Here is a 25,872-nt window from a genome sequence, read left to right as displayed (position 1 = left end):
CAGAACATTATGATCTTTGTGATAAAGAAGTCCAATTTATCATGTATAGCTGGTGAAATTTATCTGAAGTCACTGAAATTTATCTGAAGTCATGGAGCCACAGGCAACATCCTCTGTATAAATCCATGACACTATACAGGAACTCAATTCTTTGGTGACAAGATGAGTTTTCCCAGCGTTATGCTCCAATAGTAAGCATCATTGGTATCCACTGAATAGTTATTGTTAATTTAACCATTACTTGTGAAACAGCTTTTCTTGAGTTGACATAGGTATAAAGTGAAAACACGTGTACACAAAATTCTTCACTGAGTGTCATATAATCAAGCACACAAGAATTACTCAGTAACATACCACACAAAGCTCAAATAAAATAATACCAAGAGACCACACATCTGATTTAGGGCCAGAGGGCAGCAGCTTCTCACACTGAGTGTGATCACTAGGTTTGACAAATCCCTGTGCAATTACTTCAGGTGCCAGGTATGATGGGTACCTATAACAATGCAACAAGAGGTAAGAATTTGTACATTAAGACATTGTCTAAACTAGTAAAAAGAAGTTCTTGTACTGAAAAAAAAAAAAAAGGGATAAAAGCAAACTCACTAAAAGTGCACAGCAACTTAGAATGCCCCGAAAGCACAGCAGGTCAAACTTTGCAGACAGAGCCACTGTAATATCCAGTATATGAAAAATCCATTTTTTTCTTTATACAAGTGTTGTTTGTGAGCAGGAGTGAATGGTGGCAAAAATTTTTTTTTTAAAAAAAGTGTTTTACACAACAGAAAAAATGTTCATTAAACTTTACTATATGCTTGCATTTAACCTAATATTACAAGTGCTTTTTCAGTATGTGTTCTTCGTTGTTTATTTCTTTATAATGTCAACAATTATATCATTCCCAATATTTAGTACATAGCCATCAGACAACTTTTAAGTTAGTTTAGCAATAGATGGAAAATAAACCAAATAAAAAACAACAATGGCCTCAACAACTCATCTTAATTTTTCTTTCATTGAAAGCTTGTTCAGTATGAATCAGCCATAGATGGTACAATACTTAAAACGGAGAAGTCAACTTTTTTGGGGTAGAGAGGCCAGAGCTGCTGACGTTCGTCGCTTCAGAACCCAAAGGTCTGTTGTTAGTTAAAAAATGTCCCAAAGATTACAAAGCATCAAAAGAAGCCTGACTACAGGAGCCAGAAAGTTACTGAAGTGACAAAAAGAGATACATATAGAGGAAATTACTAATAAGGACTCAGGAAAAAAAACAAGGGGGCAACAGAGAATGATCCCGTAAAACTTTGAGGACCAATATAATTCAGAAGTTGAAGAAACCATTCTCTCACTTACAGGGAAGTGCAAAAGATTTTGAAACAATAGGTTCTTGGAATGTTTTGGGGTCAACTTCTTGTTTCAGAATGTGGAAAAAGCATCTGGGGGGCAGTCCTCCTCATGCAAAGAGAAAATGGTTGCAATCTGAAGGTAGAGGACAACAGACAAATTGCTAAAGATGAGTCCAAAAGAACAGGGACAGTATGTGGGGACAAAATCAGAAAAGTTAAGACAAAATGAATTACACATACCAAGGTGCATAAAAGAAGTTATATACATATATTAGAAGTAAGAGAAAGACAAAGAAAAGCAGAGGATCACTACTTATTGAGGAAGGAGAACTAATAGTGGACAATACCAAGCTATCTTTTTCTTACACATGGGCACATCAATACATGAAACATTATCCAGGAAAATGAAGTGATGAAGTAACATGCAAAACAATAAAAATGAACCAAAATAAATTTGCATATGATAAAAACATAAATTTTAGGCAAGTTAAAGGTCACTTAACTCTTAATATCTAAGGACACTTTCAGAACTAGAAATTGCGGTTTATTTAAGATGACCAACTGGTTTACAGTTGAAGTATTTGGCTAAATGGTGGTGAATTTATGTGGGATTTGCCTTGCCATCAGAGTTACTCTCTAAGGCTAAAGTTTAAAATTGTATTGTTAATTAACTTTTTTTTAAACTCTGTTTGAAAAAATGATGAAACTGTGATTGGCTGACAAAGGAGGTGCTGTTGTCATCATGAATAGGTTGGAATATGAACAAGAGGCTGCTAGGCAGCACTCCAACACCACATTCTACAAGCCATTACCCTCTGATCCCACTGAGGGTTACCAAAAGAAACTACACCATCTACTCAGGAAACTCCCTGAAAAAGTACAAGAGCAAATCCGCACAGACGCACTGCTAGAACCCCGAGCAGGAGTATTCTATCTGCCACCCAAGATCCATAAACCTGGAAATCCTGGATGCCTCATCATCTCAGGCATTGGCACCCTGGCAGGACTGTCTGGCTATGTAGACTCCCTCCTCAGGCTGCCAGCACTCCTAGCTATCTTCGAGACACCACTGACTTCCTGAGGAAACTACAATCCATTAGTGATTGTCCTGAAAACACCATCCTAGCCACTATGGATGTAGAAGACCTCTACACCAACATTCCACACTAAGATGGACAACAAGCCGTCAGGAACAGTATCCCTGATAATGTCACTGCAAATCTGGTGGCTGAACTTTGTGACTTTGTCCTCACCCATAACTATTTCATATTTCGGGGCAACGTCTACCTTCAAATCAGTGGCACTGCTATGGGTACCCACATGGCCCCACAGTATGCCAAAATTTTTATGGCTGACTTAGAACAACGCTTCCTCAGCTCTTGTCTCCTAAAACCCCTACTCTACTTGCACTACATTGATGACATCTTCACCATCTGGACCCATGGAAAAGAAGCCCTTAAGGAATTCCATCATGATTTCAACAATTTCCACCCCACCATCAAACTCAGCCTGGACCAGTCCACACAAGAGATCCACTTCCTGGGCACTACAGTATTAATAAATGATGGCCACACAAACACCACCCTATACTAGAAACCTACTGACTGCTATACTTACCTACATGCCTCCAGCGTTCATCCAGACCACACCACTCGAGCCATTGTCTACAGCCAAGCTCTACGATACAATTGTATTTGCTCCAACCCCTCAGACAGAGACAAACACCTATAAGATCTCTATCAAGCATTCTTACAACTACAATAATCATCTGCTGAAGTGAAGAAACAGATTGACAGAACCAGAAGAGTACCCAGAAGTCACCTACTACAGGACAGTCCCAATAAAGAAAGTAACAGAACGCCACTAGCCATCAGCTTCAGCCCCCAACTAAAACCTTTCCAGTGCATCATCAAGGATCTACAACCTATCCTGAAGGACAATCCATCACTCTCACAGATCTTGGGAGACAGGCCAGTCCCCATACCTGAAGCAAATACTCACCAGCAACCACACACCACACAAAAAAAAAACACTAATCCAGGAACTTATCCTTGCAACAAAACCCGTTCCCAACTCTGTCCACAAATCTATTCAGGGGATACCATCATAGGACCTAATCACATCAGCCACGACATCAGGGGCTCATTCACCTGCACATCTACCAATGTGATATATGCCATCATGTGCCAGCAATGCCCTTCTGCCATGTACATTGGCCAAACCGGACAGTCTCTATGTAAAAGAATAAATGGACACAAATCAGACGTCAAGAATAATAACATTCAAAAACCAGTTTTGGAACACTTCAATCTCTCTGGCCACTCAATTACAGACCTAGAAGTCGCAATATTACAACAAAAAAACTTCAAAAACAGACTCCAATGAGAGACTGCTGAATTGGAATTAATTTTCAAATTGGACACCATCAAATTAGGCTTGAATAAAGACTGGGAGTGGATGGGCCATTACACAAAGTAAAACTATTTCCCCATACTTATTCCCCCCACCTCCTCACATTTCCTTGTCACTTGCTGGAAATGGGCCATTTTCATTACCACTACAAACAGTTCTTTTTCTCTCCTGCTGATAATAGCTCACCTTAACTGATCACTCTCCTCATAGTGTGTATGGTAACACCCATTGTTTCATGTTCTCTGTGTGTATATACATCTTGCTACTGTATTTTCCACTACATGCATCCAATGAAGTGGGCTGTAGCCCATGAAAGCTTATGCTCAAATAAATGTGTTAGTCTCTAAGGTGCCACAAGTACTCCTGTTCTTTTTGCGGATACAGACTAACACGGCTGCTACTCTGAAATCTGCATTGTTTCTATTACAGTTAAACATCCCAACCTGATCCCGTCAGGGCATCTCAGGTTGGACACTCCAAATGAATAGATTTAAGCATGTTGCATTCAGCTATAACTTGAATGGATGTTTATAAGCGTTATTTACTTTCATTCTGTATTCATTATGTATTTGCATTTCTTGGTGTACTGTGATTATGTAAAAGTTTTGTTATTCATTTTCTACCCATCTCCTGTATCTGGCCTGCATACCAGGCTCATAATTATACTATTTGCGAGCTGAAAACAGATGTTACATTAACAACTTCTACAAAGGAATATAACAACAACTGCCACAGTGGATCAGACCAGAGGGCCACTGTGTCTGAAAGTGGCCATCAGATGTTTCAGAGGAAGGTGTGTAAGAATCCCACAGAAGGCATATGTGGTATAATCTGTCTCCACAAAAATAAATCTAAGCTCTAATAATTAGTTGTTAGGTTAAGACAAAACTCTGTATTTGTATTAATTATAACTCTGGATATTCTTGTTCTCTATATATGTACCCATTTCCTCTTTGACTTTTATTAGGTGTCACGGTTACAAGGAGAACTGCACCTTAACTCCTTTCAGTCCCTCCGAAGAGTATCCCCTCAGCTGACAGATGTGGTTTCCTGTACCTCTCATTGGATAGAACCCTGTGGTCAAACCACTCCTAGATTGGATCTCCGGGATGCAACTCCCTAGTTCCCAACCATGTTAATGCAACAGGCCCAGCCACGGTTAGCACCTCAGACTCCAGAAACCAATGACGACTGAGATGGTTAAAGTGACTCAAAAATATTTTCTTCAAAACTAATTATTCATTCACTCACCCAAAAATACAAAGCACACAGTTACAGATTAAAAAAAGTTCTACATGCATATTTCCCCTTAACTAATGTTTACTCTTTCCTTGCAAGCTTTCATACATTTCAGTGTGTGCTCCCAACAATTTACTATCAAATATATAACGCCTAAGAGGTCTATATTGCATGTATGTATCCTTACCCTATAGGAAAATCAACATCAACACCATGAGCTGTCATGTGGTATAGTCCAAACTTAGCCAATTTAATATGCCCCTGTAAAAGAAAAAATATATTACCAATGAAACTCTACATATTACATAGGACACAGAAAGAATTAAAAATATATAAATTCTTTTAAATTGTGCTAGGAATCTGAGAAATGTCAGAAAGAGATGGAGACTGAAATTTTCTATTTGTCCCAAGTGTTTTTTTAAAAATATAAAACCCAGCTTCTCAGGTCCTGATTCCTATAGGCAGTCAAAACCTTATTGGAAATTAATGAGAGTGTTTACTCGTGCGGGCAGCATAGTGGAAAATAAAATGAACACCACACTAAGAGAATATTAAGCCAAGTTTCCTTACTTTCTGTGCAGTCATTAGCAATGTTCCTTCATTTTTTTCTTCTTGCATCCAAAACATATTTTTTCCCCCAACTACTTCCACTCAGGTTTAAATATAGGAGTGCATTCTTCTTCTCTTCTCCCTCGTTCCATTTATCAATTCATTTACTCAGTCCTCTCCTTCCTCCCTTCCCATCAATTCCATACCTAACTTTCATTACCAACCTTCTCTCCGACACTAACTCATTCCTTTTCATTCATCTCCCATCCAAAATGATGTTAAAAGAACATTTGCTGCATATAACCCCTATACATTACCACAGTTGTTTCCTCTCTGAAGTCAGAGCAAGGACATCTGTGCTGCTTTAGAGAAGGTTACCTTAACACTCCGACTATAAAGCCAAGTTTTCCCGGGTTATTTAGTTATAAAGAAATAACTCTAGGCCCAAGCCTGACATACAAACTCTCATTTTACCATGGTCACATGTTAGGCTGCACCAAAATGGGTTTGATGTCTGGGTGAAGACTACAACACATCAGATTTTTAGGCAATTTAATGGGGGAGGGGTTAAATCAACCCTTTAAAAGTCCATGTAACTGCTCTCTCCAGCTTCCTGTCTCCTGTCATCTATTTTAAATCTTTAATACTATCTTAAAATCCCGAGTACTTTTGTTCCTCAGGGATTTCATTTTCTATTAACTCAGTTTTCATCAAATTGAAATACGTCATTTACCCAAAACAAGGAAACAGAACAACAGCGTTTCTGCCTGTTCTCTTTCCCACTTCATTGCAAAGGCAGGATTTGAGATGAGAGACAGTGATAGTACTATTTGGCTCATTTAAAGAGGAGTTAAAAAAAATAAAGCACAATTAGGCTCCTTAGTTTCAATGAACTGATGTGACTGCTCTGACTACATCCATTATGGTTTTTCTTGCTTTTTGTACATAGCATCTATATTCCTTTCTGCAAACTAGAAAATCTGTGACAGATAGGAGAGAACAATCAGAACTTGGGACTGTATTGATCCACTCAGATTATGAAACAAAAATACACCACCATTTAAAAAGTAAATACTAAACTCTTTTCTACCGTGTGTGTGTGTGTGTGAGAGAGAGAGAGAGAGATGAGATATAAGCAGCATTACCACAACTATGCTTAAGGGTTAAATTATCCTACAGCAGTAGTCAATGTGGCCTAGGAACAAAACAACAACAGAAGTCATAATAGCACAACTTCCTTAAAAAAAAAAGAGACAAAGGGTTAAAAACCTGGGCTGGGAGACGTGGAAAAGGGACTAACCTGTAAATACATCTGAAATTCTATACATTTTGAGAACACTTGTTGTTTTGACTATAAAAATGTCTCAGTTATAGAAAATATTTCATCCAGAAGGATCCTAAAGCCATTTCTCACTGGCCAGGCCGCAAAATGTACAATGTGTCACTGACTTTGATTGCTTAAGAGAATATTCCAGTAGCCTTACCTCTCGATCCAGGAGGATATTGTGAGGGGAGAGTGCTCGGTGGACCATTCCATGTTTGTTCATATATTGCAAACCCTGCAATACCTCATATGCTATGCGTAAAATACTTGAAAAGCTGAAAAATAGAACAACATACTGTACTCATTTCCTTTTTTAAAAAATTGCAAATAAGTATGTAAGTTATGGATACTGATGATTTGATTTCCTTTTGTTACACTGGACTCTAACTGAACTATTCCTTCTCATCTACTGATGAAGGTTGAGAGGGGAAATTTTTCCCCACCCTCCTCCAGATTTGCAAAGTTCAGGCTTCATAATGAGCTTGCAAAGCTCTTTCCCAACCTTAGGCAAAGTTTAAATAAGCAAAACCGAAATATATTTTTTCATATTGTTGAGCTATGTTTGCTGCTTCCTAGCAGTAGTTTAGTTGATGTCACCAGATTTCCTCAGAGAGTTTATTTTTTCCATCTAGCAGCAGCATTAATGCTTCACCAAAGGTTGTGGGTTTTTTTCCAGTCACCACAAAACTAGTATTCGGAACTTTCTAGAGCATATCACAAGCATTAGTGAGGGTAGAGGTAGGAGGGGAAGGTAATTAGCTGATTAGCTAGGGTGAGGAACAGAAGCAAGAGATGCAAAGCAAGTTTGCTGGGATAAAGTAGGTGATAACAGTGGGATCATGTCTGAGCTAGGGCAATTATATTGGGGGGAGAGAGAGGAGAAACAAAGAGATAATGCCAGGAGAAGACAGGTATGTAGCAGCATCCGAAAGGTCAGTTAATTACTCCATCGTGCAGCTCATTCACATATTCTATTTGCAGCTAGATTATTTCCTTAATCTTTTGCGTCTCATACACTTAATGCTCAGACTGAAGGATTTGTTCTGAATGCTCTGCACTTCCCACTCCCACTCCTGTGAACTGTTAATCACCCCTTCATATAATTGCCTTTGGCCAGAGACAGTTCCTCCTACATAGTATTACCAGCTCTACTTTAGAATTTACCTACAAAATGCACCATTGAAATAAATTCAGGTGGCTGAGAGAGGGAATTCCCCCAGGTTCAGTAGAGGCGGTACACTAGGTGTATCAAAGTGGTTAGCCTGACAAGATGGGAATAAAAAAAAGTTACTCTTTCAGTAACAGTACTAGCACACTCCTCCACCTGGACTGACATAGAGCACATTTTCTAAGCTGGTAGCACAGAGGGCAGGAAAAAACATAGTGATCACTGCAGTTGCTTGAGATGCAGATAACCAGAGTACTCCAGTTCCAGAAAGGTTATAAGGGATCAATATCGAATACTGTATGTACCTCATATATCAAGTGCCATTTATAAATCCTCAATATTCAAGGTACAAAATTCTCCATCTTGCCTTAGTCATCAATATCCCCTTAAGGAGAGGCTGACATCAATGATAAACTCTACTGAATTCTGTGCAATATACAGTATTATTCCACAAGGAACTGAAAATGAACTAGCACACTAATCTCACTTGCAACAGAATAGACTAGTGCTGCTGCCAGCCTCCCTGGCCAGATTTAATTTGAACAAATATTCTCCAGCACCCATACACTACAGTGCTGAACTTGTCAGGAATCTGCAGGATACAGCATAATTTACATGCCTATAAAACAGTATGTAGCACACTCACCTCACCTTTAAAAAATAAAAATAACTGCATTAAAACAGATCCTTGTTTTGTGCAATTTTTCTCCATGGATATAATGGTGAAACTTAGAGTAGAAGTCACTCCAACATATGCATGCGCCCCAAGAAAGTTACCAATTACTGTGACAACTTTCATAAACGTTTATTGCGTCCCCTGCACTAAAAAAGAATCTCTCTCTCACAAACACGCGCTCGCACACACAGTCCACAACTGTCTGGTCAAGAACCATGATAAACATCAGAATGATAAACAGTCCTCTTGGCTAGTCCTCTGCACAGATACTTGTTTATAAAGAGACACCATCAGAGTTAGGCCCTTAAATTTAGAGGGCAAGATCCAGATGCAAAAGTCTTCCAGATTCCCTCAATTTAATTTATTTATTTTTATTTTGAATAAATTCTCACACTATTTGGCAACTCAAACTTTCTAGACTTTAGATGAAAACATCCATCCATCCACCCACCTTTCAGGGCTAGTCCCTGATCTAAAAAAAAACAAACAAAACCAGCATGTCCAAGGCTGGCTGATTGTCAAGGTGTGCCTCTTGTTTAAGGTACACACTTAGATGTTGCTAGTAAGAGTTTTAAACCCGTGAAGTCACATAGCAGTTCTACAGCAACAGATGGACATCATAAATAAAAATTTAAAATTTCATTGCAGACAGAGTAAGAAAACACCGTGGTTTGTTAGAGACATCTTCATTAGTAACAAATGAAACAGAAAAGCACTTGCTATTTAAATTCCTTTATGTATGAATATTCTCAGTCTCCCAGGTAGTTCCAGTATAAATGTTTACCTTCACTAGGTGTGACAGGAATTGTACATTTATGAAGCCTTTAACAATTGTGCAACGGACACTTTTTTATAAAGAGACACCACCAGAGTTAGGCCCTTAAATTTAGAGGGCAAGACCTGCATGCAAAAGTCTTTCAGATTCCCTCCATTTTTTTTAAATTTTGAATAATTTATTTTTAATAATGGTGCAAGGGAGCGAATACACCAATACAGTCCTGAAAGCAATGCTACTATCTGAACACCAAGGGTGATGAGCTTGATCAATGTAATGATACCAGGTCCATCCTAGTCATTCCTGGGACAAACACAAAGAATATGACTGTACAAAAACTTAGCATTATGTAGTTGCTAGTTGAAAAAGTAGTTTCTTCACATTTTCAGTATGCTATTTGTTCCTAAGTTCTATTAGGTGTTTTTGTCCTAATCTATCTTACAAAGAGGACAAATACACCATGTACCTGAGCTACATAAATATTTTCATCCTCTGTACTGACAAACTCCTTCATAGATTTTCATCACAACTTCAACAACCACCATGCATCCATAGAACTATCTCTGGAACACTCTCATACCAGCATCAACTTCCTGGACAGCACGATCTGCTTCAGAACAACTACCCAAGAAATCTGTTATCTTCAGACAGGCACTTGGATACCACAGAATATGCTCTGATGAGAAAGTCCAGGATATACACTGTAACACATTCAAAATCGCCTTTACCAAACAAGGATGATCCACAGAGAAGTAGATCGCACCATGGAACAGGCCACCCAAATACCCTGAGAGAACCTGCTTCAATAAAAGGAATAAACATCCCTCTTCAACTGCCTACCCCTAGTTGTCACTTACTGCCCCACACTGGAACCCATACAGGGTATAATCAAACAATGACAACCCACACTCGATGGAGACCCCATCCTGAAAGAAATCTTTCCTGAACTCCCTCTTCTGACCTTCAAACAACCTCCAACCTCTCCAAGCTCATCATCAGAAACAAACTCCCCGTAGACCAGGACACACCAACTAAAAGCAGCACCAGACTATGTTAGAACAACAGATGCAAAACCTACAGACATATCTCCACTGCAACAATTATCGACACCCCACACAACACACCTTTCAAAATCAATGGCTCCTACCATGCCCATAAAAACATGTGGTTTACCTCAAACTGTGTATTAAATACCCCAACAGCAACTACATGGGTGAAACCTGACAATCATTACGCTCTCATATGAATTCACACAGGAAAATGATAAAAGACAAAAACACCATGTTACCTGTGCATGAACACCTTTTCACAAAGTGATCTCTCTATATCCGATCTATCAGTTCTCATCCTCAAAGGAAACCTGCACAACACTTTTAAAAGATGAGCCTGGACGCTTAAATTCATAACTTTGCTAGACACTAAAAATCATAGACTGAACAGACACTGGATTTACGGCTTATTACAACAATGTATATAAACCCATTAACACAACCCTTGTCCCCTCCACCAGCAGCTTCTCATTCCTTCCTTTCCTTCCTCCGATTGGGGGGTGTTAACTAACCACTTCACCTTGAATGGTCCCTTGAAAATGTATTAATTATGTACGCTAAACAATCTGTTCCATCTTGTATTTAGCTGTACTATTCAGAGTAAGTCATGCAGACGTCAAGAAGAACTCTAAAGCTTGTCTCTCTCACGAACAGAAGTTGGTCCAATAAAAAAAACAATATTACCTCACCTGCCTTCTCTCTCTTAACAGGTCATCAGACACACTGTAGGACAAAGTGGTCCTTTGAACGGAAGGGCCTTAGAATGACTGTATTTGAAATAAATTTCTTAAAATGGGTATCTGCCTGAGTAAAGCAATGCTCAATTGTTACACTAGAGGGCCTCAGCTGCACACCTATCATTTTTTAATTGAGTGACCACACAGAACGGATAAAAATGTGGCCATAAAACTACTCCAATAATGCCTGAAAATGTCTTCAGATTTTTCTGTCATTAAATATCAGTTCCAGAATGATTAAACACAGAAGTATCAGAGGGGTAGCCATCTTAGTCTGTAGCCACAAAAACAACAAGGAGTCCAGTGGCACCTTAAAGACTAACAGATTTATTTGGACATATGCTTTCATGGCTAAAAAACCCACTTCTTCAGATGCATGGATAAACATCCATAAACTCCGTGCATCTGAAGAAGTAGGTTTTTTACCCACAAAAATTTATGCCCAAATAAATCTGTTAGTCTTTAAGGTGCCACCGGACTTCACGTTGTTTTTAAACATAAAAGAAAAGGTCTGTCATCCTGATCTCTGCAGTTTCATTGACTGATAAAATGGATTAAAAATGTATATGTAAAAATACAGGCATATTTGCTTTTCATATTGATTGACCTTTCAATGGTGAAAAAAAATCAATTCAAATTCCACTGGTTCCCAGTAGCCAACAGCTATCATCATAGCATCTCAGTGCAATGGTCACTGAGAAACAGAGTCTGCACATCTTCCATAAGTAAACAAATACCCTATTACCAAAACTTTAATGCTGTGTATATCGGATACCTTTCTTTAGGAAAAAGTATTGTTTGTGGTTATTAGCACTATGATTTGAGTTTAACTGCAATTAGCCTGACAATCGTATGCAAACTTAAATGACTGCAAATGAGTGAGAAATGGGTAGAAGAGGCACTTTATGCACCAACATAGGGCCAGGCACAACAGCAGTCCTTGTGCTCCCCAAGAGAGCTGCTTCAGGCTAGCGATGCGTCTAACCTTCTCAGAATGTTTTGGGTCCTTCCAAGTCTCTACAGGTGCTAATAGAACTGTCCCAGCATTGTGGGGGTGCACATGCTGCACACTCCCAACTTACACTGCCACCTGGAGATCCCACTTACCTTGCATTACCCCTTCCATGGCACTGGGTTTTAGTCACATTTGATTCCTTAGTAAGCATTTACTTACTCCAAGTGAATAAGATGACTTAGGCTACATCAGTGTTTCTCAGGATGGGGACGGGCCTGGCAAATCTCTGACTTATCCAGAGTACCACCATTCTAAAGTCTTTAGCTATTACAGACATAGAGAAAGCTTCAAAACACGAAAGAAATGTAACTTATAAAGAGAGGTCTGCCCAAATTTGGAGGGAGTTTGAAACAATAGCTCCATGGTGTAAACTTTCCCAGGCATTTTAATGGATGCTCACTTAGCAAGTGTGATACTTTAATATCATTGTCAACCACTTCATTGCTCATCAAAGCAGGTAAGAATTAAGACGTACCATAGTATGAAGACCTATACCAGTATCTCTTAAAAGCAGTGGTTCTCAAATTTATTTGTTTGGGACTCCCTGCTTTGTGTCTGTAGTCATTTATGCCCTCCACCTCTCAAAGTACATATACTGGCACCCAGCTCTGAAAGCAGCGCCGTGTCAGCAGAAGCACAGACCTAAGGGTGGCAATGTGAAAAGTCAATATCACTTTTCACAGCAGACTTAATGCCACATTGCTGCCCTTACATCTCTGCTGCTGTTGCTCCCACTCTCGGATTGACAGCCAGAGCCCCGCCACTTGCAGATGAGTGATGGGTGGGGAGAGGAGAGAAAGGATAGCCTAAACCCCCTCCCAGTGAGGGATGGGCATAGGGGAGAGCCTGAGCCCAGGTGATGGGGCTCCAGCTGTTGGCCCCGGAACAGTGGAGTTCCAGTTGTCTCCTTTATCCCTGCCTCCCAGGTGTTCTCAGCCCTTCTGCACAAGCCCCAGTCACATGGGACTGACAGCCAGAGCTCTTTAAAAAAAGAGAAGAGCCCACACATAGCTCCTGCCTTCCTTAACATTCCCGTGGCTCCCCTGTGAGGCCCACCCCACAGTTTGAGAACCGCAGTCTTAAAGTGTGTACACACATGGGTGAAGATATATAAAGGACTAGCAAGGGGGGATGGAAGATGTATAAATTAAGATATGTAGGCCTTTAAACACCATGTGATAGGGTGTCAGGTGACAGTCACCCATGATTTCACTTTCCTAAGGGGGTAAGGAAGAGACTTTCAAAGGGGCTAATGATGTTAAGTCACTTAGAGGCTTCTGAATTTACCACCTTCTATAACCACGTAAAAATAATATTTCAGAATTAATCCAAAGTATTGTTCTTGTTTAGAAGGCTATTACAGATGTTAACACCAACAAGATAAAATTGTCAATACACAAACTACAACTAAAGTGTCTTTGGAATGCCTTAAAATTTTTTTTCACTTAGGCATCGCTCTACAAGAGAGACAAGTATGATGTTACTGAACATCCTGGCCTACTATGAAACCTTGCTTCTTGGAAGTAAAATGGATTATGGATCTTAAAAGTTGTGCTTATTTAACAATGAAATTGGTGTGTTAAAAAGATGTGTCATGCTTAGTACAGCAAAAAATAAAGAAAACTGAACTCGGTAACATCAACAGTACAGAACACCAGCAGAATGAGTTCAGGGATTAGTGGAGCTGTTCTCTCAGCAATCCTTTTTAGGAGGAGGAAAAAAATTCCCATTCTTGAGCAAGTAGCTCCAAAAATCCATACTAGCAAGCTCTTAAAAGCAATATAAATGAGCTGAATTAGAGTGGGGAAAGAAGAGTTTTTAAGACAAACACAAAAAATGATGAATACTATATTGCAGCCTTCAGAATTTATAAGCCAAAAACTACGCCTAATGATTGTGCACCACCCTCATGATTAGAAAACAAATGGATGGAATTACAGATTTATAGAGGCTATTTCCATTTTTACCCAAGAGTTAGCCTGACCTCTGATCTGATGGGTTTTTAAAACAGACTGGAGATAAGAGAACCTTTCCTGGAAGTATGCTGAACTAAACCACCAAAGCAACAGTTGCTTTGGAAGTGGTTTGCCTTTTTGGCTACTCCAAAGGAAATGATGGGGTAATCCATTTCTCAAAGCATTTGTCCTTCTCAGGTAACATTTAAGAGTACAGACCACATTCAAGATTCTTCTTTTGTCACATTTTGGGTTGAGGGAGAGATAATGCTTGATTAATGTCTAGGCTAACATTTTTCTTGGCATGAACCAAGGCACAGTTCTAAACTCTGCTGTGTCAGGATTAAAAAAAACAAACTGAAATCGAAGTATGAAATAGAATGAGAAGCGGCAGACACAGAGCGCTTATCTTTTCCTATAGGTCTTATCAATCTTAGCAAGAAGCCTGCCCCCTTGGAAAAAGAGAGAAGAATGTTACAGATTGTACACGTGGTTAGGATCTTTGCCTGGACATCTGACCTTCTACATTTCAGGACAAACAACACTGTGCATCTGTCCATTTTAGAAAGATGTTATCAAGGACCTCTTTAATTTTTCTGCATTTTCAGGCGTCATCAAAAGAAAAAAAAGGTTCTCCTAAAGACCAGAATGTCAACATCTGCTTCTCCCTAAGCTAGAGCAGAAAGCAACTCCTGTGTGAACTAACAGCAATCACCCCTTATAACAGGTCACTCACTATTCTGAGTCCTCCATGTCTCTGGCAATTGACTATACAGAGAATGACCTATTACTTTAGCTATTATCTGAAGCTATTTTCTACAGGCAGATACTGTACAAGTGTCAGCTATCATTATTACAATTTATTTTTTACTATTCAGTTTCACAACAGTAATTTGATATTACCAGCACTGTCCATTTTATTGTGTGACATTCCATTGTTCTAGCCTCCCAGAAGATATTTCAAATACCACTGTTTTTTAACAAAGAAAACAATTGCTTTGCCCAGGAGTGGGAAAAGGGATTTTGCAAAATACATTTGACAGCTGGTGGCTCAGAGGCTGAAACACAAATTCCTCAATATGTGTATTATGAATTCTTAGACCACAAGGACTAGTGATCACACAACTGGAATTCTGAGAGAGTTGGATTCAAGAGATAGACCTGTGAAGTTGTTGAAAAGAAAATGACATGAGAAAATAAATAGCCAAAGGAAGATAAAGAAAATATTTTTGCAAGCCCGAACGATAATAAGCAGGTTGTAGGTTCACACAGCACAATTAAAAAGAAAGTTAATGGCAGCCTGAATATGGAACCTGCACATTGTATCACTGAGCAAAAGCTTATTCAGAGCATTAACTGAAAAATATACCTCCTTTCTTTTTCTTATGTCCTATCATAGCTGTCTGCTCCCATATTTATGTGATGCCCCAGCATGCAAGCTGGGCTACAATAATTTTTGGGCAGTAATAATCAGAAGACATAGGCCAGTTTAAGATTCTCAGCAGCACTTCCTTTTCCTAGACAAAGCATTCACACCATTGTCAAGATAGATGAATATTGGGCGCTGCAGAACAGCCACATCTGTTGTCATAATCCTAGTGGGATTAGGAGTTGGTTGGGAAAAAACCCACATCTATATTCTTTGGCAGTGGCTAGTGCACTATGGTATAGCTAGTCAGAATGCACTGATAGACACACACTAAGGCAGTCTACTACTCATGGCTGCAAATATAAGGCTGAAACAGCAGAAAACTTGGTGTGTTGACACAACACAAATCATGTTATTTGTAATTGGTTACGATGACTTTCACTGTTACAATGTCATGACTGTTGTGACAGTTTGGGGAATAACTCTGTGTCCGATTATGAACTATATATGGTTTTATTAATGTTATTTGTAAGCATAATAGTCACTGAGGATTAGATCATCCATTTTGTTGCAGGAACTTGACACATAGTGAAGCTATGTCTGGAAAGCGGTGAAAAATCCATCAAGGGCTATTAGCATTAATTGGCTCCTTTGGCTTGAACAATGGGTTTTTGCCAGCTGGGCCTTTCCTTTGAATGACTCTTCACCAAAACCTCATTTGGGAGAAGGGAGCTGGAACGCTCTCTGATCCACTTACATAGCGGTAGGTGATGGCTAGTGGCATTCTGTTATTTTCTTAGTTTGGCCTGTCTATTAGTAGGTGACCTCTGGGTACCTTTCTAGCTCTGTCAATCTGTTTCTTCACTTCCCCAGGTGGGTACTGACATTTTAAGAACGCTTGATAGAGATCCTGTAGGTGTTTGTCTCTGTCTGAGGGACTGGAGCAAATGTGGTTGTATCTTAGGGCTTGGCTGATGACAATGGATCATGTGATGTGGTCTGGATGAAAGCTGGAGGCAGGTAAGTATGTATAGCGGTCAGTACATTTCCAGTATAGGGTGGTATTTGTGTGACCATCACTTATTAGTACTGTAGTGTCCAGGAAGTGGATCTCTTGTGTGGACTGGTCCAGGCTGAAGTTGATGGGGGGTGGAAATTGTTGAAATCCTGATGGAATTTCTCAAGGGCCTCCTTCCAATGGGTCCAGATAATAAAGATGTCATCAACGTAGTGCAAGAAGAGTAGGGGCACTAGGGGACAAGAGCTGAGGAAGTGCTGTTCTAAGTCAGACATAAAAGGAAGGAACATAAAAGGAACATAGAAGGAACATGCCTATGGAACTCTGGAGGTTGGGAGGATTGAGACACTGGTTCCAGGATCAGGTGGCAGAATTGCAGGGTTCCACAGTGTCTGCACCTAGGAAGGGCGCCTGAGTGACCTGGAGCAGGAACAGTGAGATTAACTACACCCAGATCTCAGGAGCTTAGCAGCACATGGGATCTGATCACAACAGACTTGAATCTTCTCCGAGAATAGGACAGGATGAGGCTGCGACTGTCGTAATGTGAATAAGTCCTTAATGTGACATTATTGTAGCACATGCAAAACTATAAGCAATAGGAAGGGAAGTTTGCAGTTAGCTTACAGAATACCACGCAGATAGACTACTAACTTGTTCACCTTCCGTACAGGAGTTTAGAATACAGAGTTTGTGTGGCCCAATGGTTACAGCAGCCTGGTTCTAATCCCAGCTGAGATGCTCAATCACTATGTGATCTTGAGGAAGTAATTTGACCTCCTTATGTCTTCATCAACCAAGCTGGAAAATTGGATAAAAAGCAGGACCTGGTTGAAAACCAGATGTGCATCTGACGTGAGTCTTCCTGGGTAAATAAATTACAAAAAACTCTACACGGAACAATAGAAGTTTGATGCAGGTGGGAATGCCTTTATTTAGCACTTTATTATGTATTTGATTTAAAAAGCTGCCCTGAGATTGTGATGGTAAGCATAGCTAATTTAGTTGGGAAAGCATTTATATTATCAATTATATGAACTGGAAGGGAATGTAGCAGACAGAATATAATACAAAAAATATTAAGTTTTTATTATAAATCCCTCAGGAAGCCTCTAACTTATGCATAAGGGTATTTGGTGTACCACATCTTCATCTGGCTCACACCACTTGTGATTCAAAATACTGCTGGCTTTTATTACACTTTTCAAAAGCATAAGGATGACTTTGAAGGCAATGTTTAAGTGTCTATATGAGTGAAATCACATCATAGGCTGTGAAGCATTCAGCTGGCAGACCTATCCTTCACTATTATTTCAGTGCTAACATAAATCATGAGGACAATGAACAAAGGTATCTTTAGAAAAGGAAAAGTTGTTTCCAATACATAGCATGCTGTACTTAAAGATGTTTTAATAGATGAGCTATTTTTCTTCTTCAGTGCATTGTCACTATGAATGATTTAATAGGTCTAGCTGCTTATAAAGCAGAAGTTTTAAAGTTTAACACCTTGAGTTTCTTTAGGGTCTATAGCATTCATCCTATAAAAAAGGGAAGTGAATGAATAAAGTCCTTTGGAAAACAACAGATACACCTTACAAAGAATTACCCTATTGACATCTGCAAAGCCATGTGTTTTAGTGCTTAGAGCAAAAATACCTGTGATCCACGTTCACAGTTTCTGATCCTGACTCTGCCACTGACTGACCAGGGACAAACCACTTCTCCTACGCTGTAGTCTGAGTCAGCCCAGATGTACAAGGTAAAATAAGAAGATACTTTTTATTGACCAACAAATATGATGCAACAGACAAGCTTTCAGGCCAAAAGGGTCATCAGATGGAAAAATTAGGTAAAAACAGAACTTTCTTAAAACCAGATGCTGGTCTATGCATTCCTAAGTAAAAAAATTACTAATATGACAGGATGTGAAGGTGACAATAGGGGAGATAACATTAAAATAAAATTTCCCACTAAAAAGCCATGTAATGACACCTGAACATATAACAACAAGCTAAATTTAACTAGGATTATTAACATACCTCACGCTTCACATGGACACCATTTCATTAATGGAAACGAGAGCCATACAGACCTCTCACAACCTCCTGAACTCTGTCCCTCCAAATAGAGCAAACTAGTGACAGAAGAGCAGAACTAACACCAAAGAGGGTCAGGGTTTCACCTCATTGTAGAGGTTATTTTATTATGGGCTTTAACTAAATCAAAATATAAGTACATCTACTAGGCCTGCACATTTTAGAGTTAATGTTGTTGGCATGGTCTCCATCATGATTTGATTACAACCCACAAGCAAACACAGCAATTCTCTTTAATACTTTCAATCACCAGGATAAGTTTACCAGGGAGACTGTGGTTAAAGTTTGATTTTAAAACAAGAATATCCTTATCGGAAAAATTAAACGCCACACAGATTCCCAGACTCTGAGGAGTCTCATTTGTAGTTTGTCCTGGCCCTGACAACTAGACCTATTCACCAGTGTGAAGACTATGAGGCACACTGTGCTGTAATGCACTAGCCATTTACTTATAAAGCTCAGAATTCTGAATCTCAACTGAGGTCATAAGTAAAAATAAGACTTGTGATCTCCCTTGTAGTCCCTAGTGGGCATCTGCCCACAAAACAAAACCACCAAACAACTTGATACAATCAGCAGTCTTATGAGAGGTTAATACCGGGATAGCAGAGGTTTTGAAGGACAAGCCTCAGGTTCTGTGGGGAGGGAAGCCTGTACAGAGCCTGCCTGCACCTATTAATCTTTCATTTTTACTCAATGCTAAAATTACATACACATTTGAAAATTAAGTCCAATCTGCACCTAGAAATTCCAGTGGCATTAGTGGGCTTTCTGACTGTAGATCAGTTTTCAAAAAGTCAGCGGAAGACAAAACTGACAAATGACATCAGGGAGAAAGTCATTTTCAGTTATTTTACAAATATTAGCCCTGCTCTTAAAAAGTACAATTATCAGAGTAACATGCTATTGACACAGTTTCAAACTTCAGTGCCTAATATTAGACACCTAAATCCTATGTAAGCATTTAAAAGAAGAACTGGCCCAGATTAAGCTTAAATTAACTTAATTTGGGGGGTCTTAGAAAAATAAACAAGGTTTTTGATTTTATAGCATAAGTCTTATGAGTGAAAAAATACATTCACATAATTTTGTACTGCTGGAATACAAAGCAACAGAATCACTATTGCCAATCACAAGTATTCAAAAATAATGAATCAGTCCCCTAAAATCATGAAAAATCTTATGGTTGTTAAGTCAAAAACAAACACCATTGGGTTGCCAAGGTTTTTAGGGTTCACATTTTCAAGCTTTTCTCCACAACCAAGAGAACTAGAAACTAACAAAATAAAATAAAAGCAGAGATTCTCACATGATCAAATAACTCTAGAAGCTTTTCAAAAGCACCAAATATCATGAGACTCACAGTAAGGTAGCAAGAATCGGAAATGCTGCAGACTGTAAAGTATTACTTAAAGGAATACTGGGCATTCCAGAGTGCAATTCCATCTCAAGCCATTAGTGAGATCATAAAGAATAAACAATCCCAAGCACTTGAAAGATCAGCAGAAACCAAAGTAGAATGACAAGTTTATAAGAAGTTTTGATGTATTGTATTCAGAATACACAGCCACAAATAGGTGCAAAACTGCCTATTCCCATTTTGCTGACAAGAGCTCCACCACACTATTCCCTCATTACCAAAAGAACAAAGTTCACCATCAAGAGAAGAACAGCATCATTATATTAGGACCATTGAGAAAAGAGGGTCAAGGTAGAAATAAGTCCTGTGGCCCATATGAACCCAAAGGTCTCAATGTAGGAGATAAAGACTAAGCTGATACAAATGAAACATTGAGAGATTTGGGTTTTTTTTTTTTTTTTTTTTTTTGGCAGTTTGGTAAAGTTTGGGGCAAGGAGACAAAGACCAGCATAAGAAGCAGTAAAGATGAAAAATAAGCAATCCTCACCTTCTTTTGACACTATTTTGTATATGTACAAAAATAGAGATCGTGCTTTGGAATTAGTGTGTCCTTGTGACTTCCATGCAGTTTCATAAAAGGGTTCAGGATTCTGAAGCACCCATAGTGTGTGGACATTTTCACTGCTGTTCTGACTGACCCAAAGTTACATATGGAAGAGAATGACTTTTGCTGGTACTCTCACATCTCTGCATATTAAGTTCATTTTGAGAAGGCAGTGAAAAAAAGTCAAGATCGCTGAATTTAAGGAGGGGGAAGAGAAAGAGAAGGAAGAGTCCAGATCCCAGGAGGAGCTCCCTCTGGGCCAAAATCTTGCTCTTAGTTAAATGGGTGCAAATCTCACTCAGATCAAAGTCACAGCCATGTAACAGAAGAGGTTTTGGTCTATTATTTCTATTTCACCACTGATGATAAAACTTCAAGAGTATTAAGTACACATCAGATGTCAAGTCTTACAACATCGTAAATCTAATCTAATGTATAATAGGTGAAACATCCATATAGGATTATCACAAATGACTACATTCTTCCAAGTATGAGGAGAACTATAACTGGGAGAAATACCTTACACTAACACCACCTACAAGTTTGGCTAATACCTTGCGTCAGCATCAAGTGTGGTTTATTATGTTATTTCCCAATTAAGGCAATAAAACATGATCCAGTTACCTACAACCATCACAATATTTTGTGTTACAAGTTTAAAAAGTGGTACAGTTTCCTTCTCTCTCTCCTCAAGTGAATAGCTGAGCTCAAATGATATTATAAAATACTGGCTGTCTGCATCAAGGAACAGGAATAGTAATAACTGCTCAGCATCAAGACTGGTTTGCCACAGTGAACCAATAAGGACAGTTACCAGAAACCATAACAATAAAAAAAAATACTTGTCCTTGGTTACTCTTCAGCTGAATGAATACCCAAAGACCACTCAAAAGTTTTAAATTTTAGAACTGAGATGCTACCAAGAGGAGGCCACATGCTTATTCAGCTGTGAAACTGTTAAAACAGCAAACTTTAGTATTACTTGCATTAGCCAACCGAAGTTATTACTTTTCAAAAAGATTTCCTGCCAGGAAATTGCTGATTAATTCCATCACTATTTTTTTTGCCTCCCTACAACCACCTCTTTTTTTCCTTGAGAGAAGGGGAGTGGGGAGAAAAATTATTGCATACAGTTACCAATTGCAGCCTTTGCTGCAGCCTCTTCAAGAAAAATCACCAAATCTGTTTTACTATGCCATGGTTAATTTAGCACAGCTTCTCTCTTTATACCAAGGCCAGAAGGATTATATTTACTTAATCAAAAGGAAAAGCCATGAGTAAATGAAAGAGTGCTGTCATAGAAGGCCGCCAGGGTTATGCACTGGAAGTCTTGTTTTAATGTAACACATTTTAATAGCTGAATATAATTTCAAGTTTAAACTTATTCCAATAACTTCTCTTTCAAATCCCTACTGCCTTCACAACTGCTATACCATTTAAGCTTAATTTGATGTAAGTATAAAGAAAAGGGGTACATGAATATTATATTTTTTTTCTTAAAGTGAGGAATGAACAAGAAGGAAGTCTTAGATATGTAATGATGGATGTACTTACTCCTAAGGAATTCTAAAGACAGGATTGGGGCCACAATGAGATCCTTTATAGTATGTTACCAACAACGAAGTAAATTTTTGAATACTGTAGTTCTGGCAGCATGTTTCATATGCTTCATTTGCAAAAGAATATAGAAATTCCAGTAGGACTCTGCAATCTGTGCCAATGAGACTTGAGTTCATATGCCATATTGTATTTCCTGGGCACAGTATTTATTTGATGACTTCATTAACAGTGCCTGAGTCTCTGGAGAGTTTATATTTACACTGATACCTTATTAGCACAGCTTTAAGAACAGAAGAACGGCCAACCTGGGTCAGACCAAAAGATCCATCTAGCCCAGTTTCCTATTTCTGACAGTGGCCAATGTTAGGTGCCCCAGAGCAAATGAACAGAACAGGTAATCATCAAGTGATCCATTCCCTGAAACTCATTCCCAAGCTTCTCGCAAAGAGAGGCTAAGGACATCATCCCTGCCCATCTTGGCTAATAGCCATTGAAGGACCTATCCTTCATGAATTTATCACGTTCTTTTTTTGAACCTTGTTATATTCTTAGCCTCCACAACATCCTCTGGCAAGGAGTTCCACATGTTGACTGTGTATTGTGTGAAAAAATACTTCCTTTTGTTTGTTTTAAACATGCTGCCTATTAAAAGATTTAGTGATATATGCAGAAGACTGAGACTCTACAAACTAGCTTTGAACAGCGGCAATATAGTTTTAAACCCACGGGACTTAGAGCAAACATTGGTAAAACTGAGGTTATGATAACTGAGGGAGGAGAAAATCACCATAAAAGGATATTACAGATCTAGGAGTGAAAGAATTTAAATACCTAGGATCAATGGCAGCAGTCAATGGTGTCTTCATGAGTGATGCCTGGAATTATACCAGAGCTGCTTAGTGCAAATGGCGGGAGCTGACCTCAATTCTCTGAGACAAAAAGATGCTAATAAAAGGTAGAGTGTATAAAACTGTAAGCCAACCCATCCCAATGTATAGACAGATTTTGCCAGCCACAAGAAAAGAAATCAATATGCTCTCCTCAACAGAAATGAAGATGTTGAGATGGTCAAATGATTGGACACACTGAGTTAGGGAAAAAAATGAGGCTGTGAGGGACCTAATTCGTGCTGCCCCAATTGAAAACAGGATATGCTACATTGGTATGGACATGTCTGCTGGAGACCCAAGGGTTACATTGGTAACATGGCCCTTACAATGATTGTGGATAGGAGACAACCAACAGGGAAGCCAAATATCAGATAGATAGGCCAAATATCAGCGAACCTTAGAGAGAGAGCCAGGTGTGCAGTGATGAGTTTTAGAGGAAGGCTATACAAACTGCCAACCCTGAATAGGGAAATGGCAATAATGAAAATAACAACTTAAGGAAGAAGTAAACCTATTGAAAGAAACTACCAAATATACCATTTCTAGATATGAAGTTTTTTTTCAAAATCAATAATTATAAATTAAATAAATCTACTATATTCTAAATCTGTTTAAACTACTTAACACTGTATTATTAGTGAAGTCATAAAATAAAAGCAAGTTAAGCTTAAGGCCAAAATGGTAATCTAACTCTGTGTGCATTTTTTGCCATTATAAAAACAGCTTTTGACCAGCTCCTTTAACGAACAAGTTGAGAATGGCTGGGGCTAACTTTAATTGTTTAGCATCATTTGACCAAGTTAAAAAGATAGATGCAGGGGAGAGGCTTTGGGGCAATTAATGCATAAAGGTTAGAATACAAGACCATGATACAGTTGTCCGCTCATGGATCTAAGAGAAATTTTCCATATAAAGGCATCAAATACCCATCCCCTGATAAAAAAACAACACCACATGCCTACAGCACTCATTTAAAAGCTCGTTGAATTAAAAGTTAATTCTGTAGATCTCCAGAGATCACAGATCAAAGCATATTATTTGCACTTGTATCAGATGCTTATGAAAAACAGCTATAGAACATAGACTTTTTACTTACTTTAAAAAAAAAACAAAAACCAGATAGTTTCTTTTGGAAACTACAAAAATTACCACTAGCAGACAGTCACTATATAGGACAGGGATCAGCAACCTTTGGCCAGTGGCCCACCAGGGTAAGCACCCTGGCAGGCTGGGCCGGTTAGTTTACCTGCCATGTCCACAAGTTCCGCCGATCGCGGCTCCCACTGGCTGCGGTTCGCTATACCAGGCCAAAGGGGGCTGCAGGAAGTGACGGCCAGCACCTCCCTCGGCCCGCACCGCTTCCCGCAGCCCCCATTGGCCTGAGACGGCGAACTGCAGCCAGTGGGAGCCGTGATTGACCGAACTTGCGGACACGGCAGGTAAACAAACCGGCCCAGCTCACCAGGGTGCTCACCCTGCTGGGCCGTGGGCCAAAGGTTGCCAATCCCTGATATAGGATTTCAGTCATCTAGAAAAAAAGATTGACATGCATGCCCTTCGTATTTTCGTCATAATCCACATTTATGAAGTTAAATCATGCCTGGAAGCCAAATTACTCACAGACTAAGTAAGCATTACATTATCCAGTACATCCCCTCATCTTTCAATTTCTCCCAACAGCAAAATATATGCCACTCTTTACTATGTTGAAAGAAAAATGTTCTTAACTCGTTCCTCGATATGAGGAACCCAATATTTACATTCAGACACACAGAATTAGGGCTACTAGCTCAGCATTCAAGCACTTACCTGAATTTCAAGATCATTAAAATTGTTTTGGCCACTCTCAAACTTTATATATTGGGGAAGGGAAAATTACCTATCTGTAATTCTGCTTCTTTGAAGTTCCCACGGGATTTTCACAATACTTTCAGCATAAATCTGGAGATTTTGTTTTGTTTTTCTTAATAGAAGATAAGATTCCTCCCCAGTTCAATAAATGGTGAAAGAGAATAAGCCCAAAGGATGAAAAACAAAACTATCAAAGCTTGACAAAAAGACATCATTCCCCCCTCCCACCTCCAAGAAAGGAGCAAAGATCTGAGAAGCTTCCTTAACTTTGAACCAGGTTATTTTGTACTGAGAAATAAAACTGACTCCTTGCTCCAGAATCAAACACATGGTAGCCATATCATCGTAGAAGCGAGAAATAAGATCAGATAACCACAGAGACACAGTTCTTATTATGACAGCAATAGATAGTGAACTAATGTCAAAGGAAACAAGAAAAATTACAAGTGCCTCGGATGGTCCAAAACACAACAAACAAACAACAAATACAAAAGAAAACCAACAAAATGCAAAACAAACTTGGAAGCTCCCATAGCTTTCACTCAACTCTAAGTGGCATCAGAAGACTAAAGAATGATAAAATTGTGCCAACAGTATCTTTAAAGAATGGAGAATGCATAGAGGTGTGGGAACAAATTAATCTAAAGGCACAGCACAAACTAACAGGGCTGTCACACAAGGAAAACGCTTATTTTCGCCTCTCCTGGAATAAATTATGTAAGAACTAATTTCTTTGATCAGTTTTCAGTATTTACTTTACTTTTATTCAAAGTATTTTGCAGTGAAGAAAGAAATGCACAGAGTCCTTGGAGAATTATGGCATATTATGGAATACTAGCAAACATAATTTAAAAAATCAAGGATCTACATGATAATGCC

General features: G+C 39.0%; 2 protein-coding genes across 3 annotated transcripts in view; one reads left to right on the top strand and one right to left on the bottom strand.

The window, feature by feature from the left end:
• The window catches only part of NPNT (nephronectin), a 665,225-nt gene that overhangs the window by 250,222 nt on the left and 389,131 nt on the right, over positions 1-25,872 (top strand). The window lies entirely within an intron of this gene.
• Positions 1-25,872, bottom strand: part of TBCK (TBC1 domain containing kinase) — a 180,532-nt gene that overhangs the window by 123,313 nt on the left and 31,347 nt on the right. For both annotated transcript variants that reach the window (XM_050944493.1, XM_050944494.1), the window contains exons 4-6: positions 7,031-7,145; positions 5,185-5,258; positions 355-496 (exon numbers count right to left, since the gene is read on the bottom strand). In XM_050944493.1, coding sequence (XP_050800450.1) covers positions 355-496; positions 5,185-5,258; positions 7,031-7,145 — 331 coding nt within the window. The remainder of the gene's footprint in view (positions 1-354; positions 497-5,184; positions 5,259-7,030; positions 7,146-25,872) is intronic.

The sequence above is a fragment of the Gopherus flavomarginatus genome, chromosome 3 (genome assembly GCF_025201925.1).
Source record: "Gopherus flavomarginatus isolate rGopFla2 chromosome 3, rGopFla2.mat.asm, whole genome shotgun sequence".
In the NCBI taxonomy this organism is placed as follows: Eukaryota; Metazoa; Chordata; order Testudines; family Testudinidae; genus Gopherus; species Gopherus flavomarginatus.
Note: the sequence above shows the minus strand (reverse complement) of the source record. Positions and strands in the feature narration are given on the sequence as shown.